Source organism: Quercus lobata, chromosome 2, assembly GCF_001633185.2.
Source record: "Quercus lobata isolate SW786 chromosome 2, ValleyOak3.0 Primary Assembly, whole genome shotgun sequence".
Taxonomy (NCBI): Eukaryota; Viridiplantae; Streptophyta; class Magnoliopsida; order Fagales; family Fagaceae; genus Quercus; species Quercus lobata.
This window is the reverse complement of record NC_044905.1, coordinates 80629491-80639175: the sequence shown is the minus strand read 5'-3', so window position 1 is coordinate 80639175 and position 9685 is coordinate 80629491. Positions and strand designations below refer to the sequence as shown.

The 9685-nt window shown below is 40.0% G+C and overlaps 1 protein-coding gene across 1 annotated transcript; it reads right to left on the bottom strand.

Annotated features, from left to right (window-relative positions):
- Nucleotides 1–3946: 3946 nt before the first annotated feature.
- LOC115972000 lies at nucleotides 3947–5341 on the bottom strand. The gene has a single exon (XM_031092136.1). The coding sequence runs from the start codon at nucleotides 5339–5341 to the stop codon at nucleotides 3947–3949; it is 1395 nt and encodes a 464-aa protein (XP_030947996.1).
- Between the last annotated feature and the right edge of the window lie 4344 nt (nucleotides 5342–9685).

Sequence of the window (9685 nt, the reverse complement as noted above, 5' to 3'; positions counted from 1 at the left end):
TCATCTGTTGTCCTCCTCCACTGCTCTGATTTCTTCTCTTTTTTGCTGAATAATGAACATTGCTATCTGGTTTCTCTTTCTTTGTTTTGTATCTTATTTTAAATTTCCTAAGCCCTTTTACACGTGACTAGCTTTTGAGAAAGATACGATAGCTTTATTTCTTAGGACTGAATAAAGTAAGTATAACAAAAGCAGTAAACTGGAGACATATTTCCAGTGCAGCAGACATGCATACCCAGTCCAAAAAGCCGCCCGTGGGGCTTAGCTGGGATTGTAAAAGAAAGAAACAATACCAAGTAAAATAAAACTACAATACTGAGGCAAGAATTAAGTGGCTGGTTCGTGTTTCAGTGGCTGGTTCGTGCTTACATAAGTCTCTGATACTCCGTTAGCGAGGCTAAGGCTCCATCCGCAATGACCTTTGGGTGCATCTGTACTCTTTCAAAATAGAACTTGTTTCTAGCATTCCATAGGGCCCAAGCCGTGATAGCCCAGACTTCTATGTCACTACGTTCAAGTCTATTCTGCAGTATTCTAAACAGTACGAAAAAATCTGAAAGCTCATTTGGACATTTCTGCAATCTTCCCCTTACAACAGCCCATGTGTTTCGAGCAAATGGACATTCCCACAGCACATGACCAACTGTCTCGGGTTGTTTCTTACAGAACTCACAAAGTGGATCCACTTTTACCTTCCTCCTATGCAGATTCTCCCTGGTGGGTAAAATGTTGGAGCATGCTCGCCACAGAAAGTTCCTGACTTTTGGGGGAACATTCAGCGTCCAAATATGTTTCCAAACCTTCTCATTACTCCGATTATGAGAGCTTTCTCCAATTTGTTGATGAGTTAGCTTGAGCACCACCTGGTAAGCAGACTTAACAGAGAAGTCCTGGACTTTATTTGCCTTCCAAATCACTCTATCCTCCTCCTCTACGCGTGTGAGAGGTATTGCCAAAATTTCTTGGCGAGTATATTCAGAAAACAGAGCATGCACTTTACCCCGATCCCATTGCTTCGTTTGTTGATCAATAAGCTCCGTCACACACATATCTTCCAGTATATCTCCATTCAGTTCCGGGGGGTGAGGGAGCCATTCATGGGACAAAATTTTTATGGTTTCACCGTTGCCAACCTGCCACTTTGAACCTGCCAGGATTACCTCCCTCGCCGAGAGTAGACTGCGCCAAACATACGATGGATTGTGGCCCATCTCAGCATCCAAAAATGTAGTGGTTGGAAAATATCTGGCTTTGTAAATACGGTAGAATAGAGAGTCCGTTTTCTGGACCAGTTTCCATGCTTGTTTAGCGAGTAAGGCTAAATTAAAAGCGTGTAAATCCCGAAAACCCATTCCGCCCATCTTCTTCGACTTGCACAGCCTGCTCCAACTCATCCAATGAACCTTCTTCTCATTCTTCAGCTGACCCCACCAATATCGAGCCAAGATAGAATTGATATCCTCACATACTTGCTTCGGTATTTTGAAAATACTCATTGTATACGTTGGTACCGCCTGAGCAACGGTTTTTATGAGTATTTCTCTCCCCGCCTTTGAGATAAACTTCTCTTTCCACCCGGTTACCTTCTTTGAAACTTTTTCCCTCACACCTTTAAAGGTGTTTGTCTTAGACTTTCCGGCAATCATGGGCAAACCGAGGTACTGCTCACAGTCATGAAAAACTTGTGCTCCCAACATGTGTTGCACAGCCAGCTTGATATTTGCCCTTGTGTTTTTGCTAAAAAATAGGGCTGTCTTCCCTCTGTTAATGGCCTGACCGGATGCTATCTCATAACTATGTAATATGCGCAGAAGATTCCGACAGTCCTCAATCTTGGCTTGACAGAATAAAAGGCAATCGTCGGCGAAAAGGAGATGAGATACACAAACTCCTCCTCGGCAAGAAAGTATGCCTTGTATCCTTTTCTGCTCCTCGGCTCTTTTTATCATGGCTGAAAGACCCTCTGCGCATAAGAGGAACAAGTACGGTGATAATGGATCGCCTTGTTTAATTCCTCTTGTGGGTTGTACATAGCCTTTAGGTTCACCATTTATAAGGACAGAGTATGAGGCAGTATGAATAGTCTCCATTGCAAGTGTCACCCATCTCCAATCAAACCCCAATCTAATCATCATCTTCCTTAAAAACAGCCACTCTACACGGTCATAAGCCTTGCTTATGTCCAATTTGATTGCCATCTGACCATCCTTTCCCCTCCTTCTATTCCTCATTTTGTGAAGTACTTCAAAGGCAACGGTAGTGTTGTCCATAATAATTCTTTCCAGTATAAAAGCACTCTGAGCCTCAGAGATCACCCCTGGTAGAATCTGCTTCAATCGGTTGGCTAGGACCTTGGAGAAAAGGCGAGAGATCACATTGCCTAGGCTGGTGGGCCGAAAATCACCTAGACTTTGCGGATCCTTCTTTTTGGGCACCAGAACAATGTGAGTATAGTTTATTTTACGCAATAAGCGACCCGAATTAAGAGCAGACAGGATAGCATTAGTAACATCATGCCCAACTATATTCCAGAATTTTTGGAAAAAGAAAGGGGACATACCATCCGGCCCCGGCGCCTTTGAGGGGTGCATTTGAAATAAAGCTCTCCTTACCTCCTCCCTTGTGTAAGGCTCCAACAATGCATTGTTCATGTCATCTGTAACTCGTTTATCCACTGCTTCAAGGACATGGTCAATCTCTTCATCTCCAGGTTGGCTTGATGTAAATAAATTTTGGAAGTACCCCACAGCTGTGTCCACAATCTGTTCATCATCCGTACACCACTCCCCTGTGGCATTAAAAACTCCCAATATCTGATTCTTACGTTTCCTTTGGGTGGCTCTTTGGTGAAAAAACTTGGTGTTTTTATCCCCTGCAGGTAACCATATTGCTCTAGATCTCTGTCTCCATGCCAACTCTTCATGGTGCAGAATGTTATTAATTTCTGCCTTCGTTTCCCTTATCCTTTCTAACAGTGTTGGATCATTCCTACAAGTCAGCTCTTCCAGCAACCGTTGCTTTTGTTGGAGAATGACTTTGGTATTTCCAAAAGCCCTCTTTTCCCATTTAATCAAAGCCAGCCGTGTATTCCTTATTCTCTGAAAAAGACAGAACATTGGACTGCCTCCCTCTACCCTTTGCCGCCATCCTTCTTCAACCACCATTCTACACTCCGGGTGGGAAGCCCATTTTTCCTCAAATCTCCTGGGAAAATTCCTTTTTCTCTTCACTTCGCTGCTTGCTTGTATAGTCAACAAGATTGGGATGTGGTCCGAATAAGAAGCAGAGAGATGAAATACTTGACTCCTTGGGAATAAGTCTCTCCAAACTTGGTTTGCACAGGCCCTATCAATCCTCTCCTGGACAAACTCCACTCCAGGCCTGCCATTATTCCATGTGAATTTACCTCCTTGGAAGCCCATGTCAATCAAATCACAATGAGCTAGTGTATTCCGGAAAGCTAACATTGGTGAAAAAGCCTTCTCAATCCGCCCCTGCTTTTCATCAGAGGATAGGATTTCGTTATAGTCTCCTATGCACACCCACGGCAACGACATCCTAGAATGGAGATGGCGCAACAAAGTCCAAGACTCATGTTTGTGGCATTCCTCAGGGTACCCATAAAATCCAGTAATCCTCCACGAAGAACCTGAGTGTGTTTGAATGATAGCATCAATATGATGCGGAGAGTAAGTTTGTATATGCAAGTCAACGTCATCTTTCCAAAGCATCGCTAGGCCACCCCGTCTTCCTCCCCAGCTTCTGTCACATGGTACTACCAACCCCCCTTGATAGTGTAATTCCTCCTTCAACTTTCTCATTTCATCAACCGTTTGCTTAGTCTCCATGAGAAATATTATTTTGGGTCTCTTTTCCCTCACCAAATTGGAGAGGACATTAACTGCGCGTTGGTTCCCAAGCCCCCGGCAATTCCAGCTGAGGGCATTCATTGCGATCGGCGGGGCTGGCAACCAGCCTCCATCGTTGGATTAACTGTTTTGTCCATCTGCATCTCCATCCTTGCCTTCTTGCACTCTGTTTTTTCAGGCTCTGAGACATCTTCCCAAGCTCTATGCTCTCTCTTTAGACCTGTTTTTTTATCAACACTCCCTTCCTCCTGTTTGGCCGCCTCACTTTTACGTAAAACTTTCTTCCTTGTGGCTTTTTGGTTTATTGGGCCGTTTGCGTGCATGGGCAGAGTTTCAGGGTGTGGTGAGTCACGTGGCCCAGCTGTATTCTGTTTAGCATTTGTTTTTGTTCCAAACGGAATAGAGTTAGTGCCGTAATTAAGAGGGACATTATACAGATTAATACCTTGATTTGCGGCTTCAAAAGATACTCTGTTCCCCTCATCTAAAACAGAGTCCTTTATTGTAGGGTCAACCATCATCAACTCTGTTTCCGTTGAAGTTTCTTCCAAAACGGATGGGATGTTATTTGCCTCATCATTAATCCCTGATTTTTCGGCATTCTCATCAATGATCATTACTCCAGAATTTGAATTGGAGTTCGCCGCCCCCTGCGCCGGACCTCTGCCACGGTCCGCCCTGCCATTCTTATCATTCTGCTGTTGAAATCCATGTGGACGTCTCCCCATGTTCCCCTGGCCGCCTCTGTACCCTGCTTTCATCCATTCTCCGTAAGGATTATCCCCTACCACCGACTCCGATGAAACAATGCAGAATTTTTCGTCATGGCCCAACGTACCACACCTGTAGCATAACCCGACCAATCTCTCATATCTAAACGCCACTAGTACTTTATCCCCCTCCGGACTTATCACCGGACTGCCTCGACGTAGAGGTTTGCTTAATGGAACCTCCACCCGAATCCTGAGGAATCTTGCTTGGTCTGCCGAGAGAGCTTTTGAGTCCACATCCACCACTCGGCCTAATCCGCTTCCAATATCTCTCCCTGCATCTTCGTTAATGAGGTCGAAGGGTAAACCCCATACTTGCACCCACATAGGAACCGTTGTGAACTTCACTGATCTCGGCGTCATCCCTTTCTCCCATCGTCTCAACACCAAGAGCTGGTTCTCAAAACTCCATGGGCCATTATCAAGGACCCATTTCATTTGGCTCTCAATGGAAAATTTGAACTGGTATAATCCTTCTCCAATGTCCACTATTTTCAAGTCATTCCCCATCTTCCATACTGATCGTAGTAAATTCTTAGCCGCTCTCTGATTAAAGGTTCTAGAACCCAGAAACTTGCCAATAAGACTGAGTGACCACTCCTCTAAAATTTTTTCTCTCTGTGTTGATCGGATTGTTATTTCCTCGCCTTCCTCCACCGTGAGTTTCAGCTTCTCTATCCGTTCTATGAAGTCAGTATCCATTGCCCTGCCCACTATAGGGATAGTAGGTTAGGCGAAGAAAGACTCTCACCTCTCCCTTAAGGTTTGGTGGTAGAAGAAAAACTCACCTAAAGTGAGAAGAAAAACTCCTACTCAGAGGAGAACATTAGATAAAACTTTAGGTTGTATGAAAATTACACGTGACTAGCTTTGGAAATGTTGAAAACTTATTTTTTTTTTTAATAAAAGATGGGCTGAATGGTTCAGCCTTTACTTCTTTTTCAATTTTGAGCCCCACGTTATGTGATGCATTAATTGCATCACATCAGATGAACCTTTTTTTTTTTTTTTTTTTTTTTTTTTTTTTTTTTTTTTTTAAGTAGCTATTTTTTAGTTTTCAGAAATGTACAGCAATGACTTATTTTATTAATATATTCTTAAAAAATGTTTATTATCAATGTTATTATTATTGGGACTGATATTTTAAGTTTACATAATTAGTGAAATATAGGTAAATTTTGCTAATATTTACAAATTTAATATATTTATTTATATTTGAATAATTATTAAATTAATTATAACATCATTACAGTTTGATCCCGGTTCAACCTCGGTTCGATCTTAAAAACCTTAAACCTCTCCCTTTTATGGTTCAATGAACGGTTTGGGTTTCAAAACCTTGGTCCTAAGTCCTAACACATTAAACCTCCCCAAGTTAATGACCAAAAAAAAAAAAATCCAAGTATTACCGATAATTCTAGAGTAAATCATTTAGCAATCCATAGTGAAATCCAAAGGAATCGTACAACAAATTTGATGAATGTTTTTATTTCCTAGAGGATATCAAACTCAATGTATCATTTAGGCTGTGTTTGGTTCCTGTAAAATATTTTCCGGAAATGCTATTTTTGGGAAAGGAAAATATTTTCAAGTGTTTGGTTGCATTCCAAAAAATATTTTGGAAAATATTTTCTGATGTTTGGTTATATTCTTGAAATGCTCTAGAAAACCCATTTTTATCATGTTTCTCACATTTTCTCAGCTTCCAAACAAATATTAATATCATTTCTCAGTAAATAAACACAAAAGAAACAAATCCCAACAAAAAAAAAATCATCAAATCCAATCAAATTGAGAGAGAGAGAGAGAGAGAGAGAGAGAGAGAGAGAGAAAGAAAGAAAGAGGCGACTGGGTTTGATGAATAGGGACGACGAAGCTGGGTCGGGGACGACGAATCTGGGTCGAGGACGAGGAAGTTAGGTCGAGGACAAAACCCAAATTCATCAAAACCCAAAAGAAACAAAAGAAACAAAACCCAAATTCTCAATACCCAACAAAAATAGCACGAGAACGATCGGTTTTGGGGTGCGACAAGAACGATCGGTTTTGAGTGGATCGGTGCTGGGGTGCGACGATCTCGCTGGTGGTGCGATCGGCGCAATGAAGGTCTGAGATGGTGCAATCGAATGGGTTTTCTGGGTTTGACGAATGGGTTTGGGCATTGCTCGACGAACAAGCTTGGTCTTGGGTTTTCTGGGTTCGTCGAAGTCAGTTTCTGGGTTCGCGATTTCTCTCTCTCTCTCTCTCTGCGCATCTGAGTCCGGAAATGGTTTGAAGTGAAAATAGCAACAGAAATCATTTTACACCAAAACAAGGGTATTTTCCGGTCAAAGCAGAAATCATTTACCGTTGACCGTATTTTTCGTGTGCTGCCAAACATCCAATTTTACGGAAAAACATTTCCGAAAATGATTTGAAGTCAAAACAAACACAGCCTTAGTTGATGTTATGTTATTTATTCCTTTGTCATAAAGCAAGTGCATACTATTTAGTTAAGCATATATAGAGGGTTTCAACTTGCTATCTTTGATCGATCGCTAGAGTATTTTCAAGCCCCATGGCCATTATCTCTTGATAACTTTTGAAGCCTACTTTTTTTTGTAATAGAATATGTGCTTTCATGGGCACATGTCTCTCCGACCAGTCTTGTATATGGAGACGACGTTTTGTTGGTGTATGAAGCACCAAACTTCGATGTTAAGCACAAGCTTTTCTAAATTGTCCCCCAAAGAATAGACCTCACCACCTTAGAATCTAATTGGAGGTGCACTCAAGCAGACAATGTGTATCTCTGTTATGAAAAATTATCTTATGAAACTTCACGAGGTCCTTTACTCACAACATGTTGGGATCAAATCAATTAAGACTTAGTTGTTGGTGGTGTTGCTGTTTAACGGAATAAGAAATTCGATAATAGAAAGAAACAAGCAGACCAAGTTGCCAGCAGCCACACCATTGGCACTTTGATCAATTACAAAAATTCTAAGCCAATCTAAAACAATTTATAAACAAAAAAAAAAAAAAAAAATCTTGGTAACTGAGTATGGTCTATGAAATTGCATTTTCCTTTCTTATCCTTTTATTATCATGACACTAAGAATATCAGCTGCAACTCTGTTATTTTTTATTCTGAGCTTGAAAAAAAAAATAGTTTAAAGGGGGTTGAGTTATCAGACAAAATTTTGTCCATTGTTTGCAATTTGTAACTAGATAACGCCATAATTATACTTTCTTCAAAATGATCTTTCCCTCTCAAAATCGTTAAAAGCATTACAAACTTTGTGTTAATTAAAATATCCGATCTGAAAACTTAAACTAATGAGTTGGGTTATGTCAACATTATTCTAACTAATCACTCACTTTGTTACTATTAGTATTATCCAATATGTGACTTATAAGCCCCTCCATTATGGGTATATTTATTAGTTGGACCTTTTCTCTTACTAGCTTAATTTTTTATTTCATTTCTTTTGGTAAAGCTAGTTTAATTTTCTTAGTAAGATGCTTTGACACTACGAACAATCAAAATAGAAAGCTAGGAAATCTAGTTCCCACCTAAGAGACAAGTATTGGAAAAGTGCATAACACTAGCATTTTCATGGGGTGGGAAAGGAATGTTGTGTCGAGCTTATTACTACAATTAAAATAAGGATGGGAGAGGAAAGGCTTTCAGATCAAGAAGCTGAGCTAGTCAATCTCGTGCAATGACATGTAGCAATAAAGTATATATATTAAATAGCCTTTCTATTACATCGAAATTGTACCAAAACATTCTTTTCTTCAATTTACAGAACTGTGGTAGAAAAGAGAGTCTAGATGTTCTTGTAGAGTTGTAGGCATGCATGATTCCATGCTTTTTTAGTAAAGGAGCTTAAGAATTCAATATATTTTAACTGATAACAACATAATTCTAGGTGTTTTGACCCATAATTAAGCTCTGAAGCCCTCCCTAAAACACGCAAATAGTTGAGTACTTGAAAGAATGGTTTACTTGATCCTGTGCCTGTCTAAGATTCATATGGAGCATTGGATTATGCATGGACCAGGATGACAAATTAGTTTAGACCCTTTAGGGATACAAAAATTTTCACAACTACTAGCATGGTGTGTTGTGATTAGTGCGTAATAAAAAATGATTTTTAATGGTGACTCCATGTGAAATTGATATTGTTCCAGTCATGACTTACCACCTTATTACATACGCAGTAGCATCCAATTTGCTTGGACAAGCATACCCATGGTAATTTCCAGTAGCAAAAGTCTTCAATATATATGCCTCAAAATGGTTATTGGATACCAAAGAAGTGAGGTTAAAATCTTTTAAAGTTACATTAAAGCTGGCTTTGGTTGCAGCCCTGCAAGAATTCTGTTAAAGCCACATGGCTTAGCAAGCGGTACAGACACCTTTCAGGAACATATATACTTGAGCTTGAAATTGTGGCTTCTGAAAGTTTAAGTGGTGTGACCCTAACATGCATTTCTACACTCTATAGGCTAGAAGAATGATATATCATCTATTATTGAACATTAATGTTTATATTGAGTAGCTACCATGGTCACTCCATAACTAGTCTCCCCCTCTCTCCTCGCCTTTTTTTATGAGGGAGAAAAAAAGTTCATATTGAACTCCCTGGCACCATAGCATCTAGGGTTGTAAATGAACTAAACCGTTCATAAATAGCTTGGGCTTGACTCGATAAAAAGCTCGTTTATGTTTGTTTATTTATAAACAAGTCAAGCTTAAGTTTTAGTTTTAGGCTTGTTTAATAAACGAGCCAAGCCCGAGTAAAAAATATTGTTCATGAACAGACTCGTGAACACCAAGACTCGATACAAAAGTAACAAAACAAGTTGAGCCTAGGCTTATTTATGAGTTTGGTAATAAAATTAATATGAGCTTGACAAGTAAACTCATATCTTTCTAAAACTTTGATTAATTATAAGTTGAGACCACTCATCCAATCCAAATAGGCTAGATAATAAACTTGATATAGGCTTGATAATATACTTATGTTGGATCTCAAGCTCAAAAGCATGATATTGAGC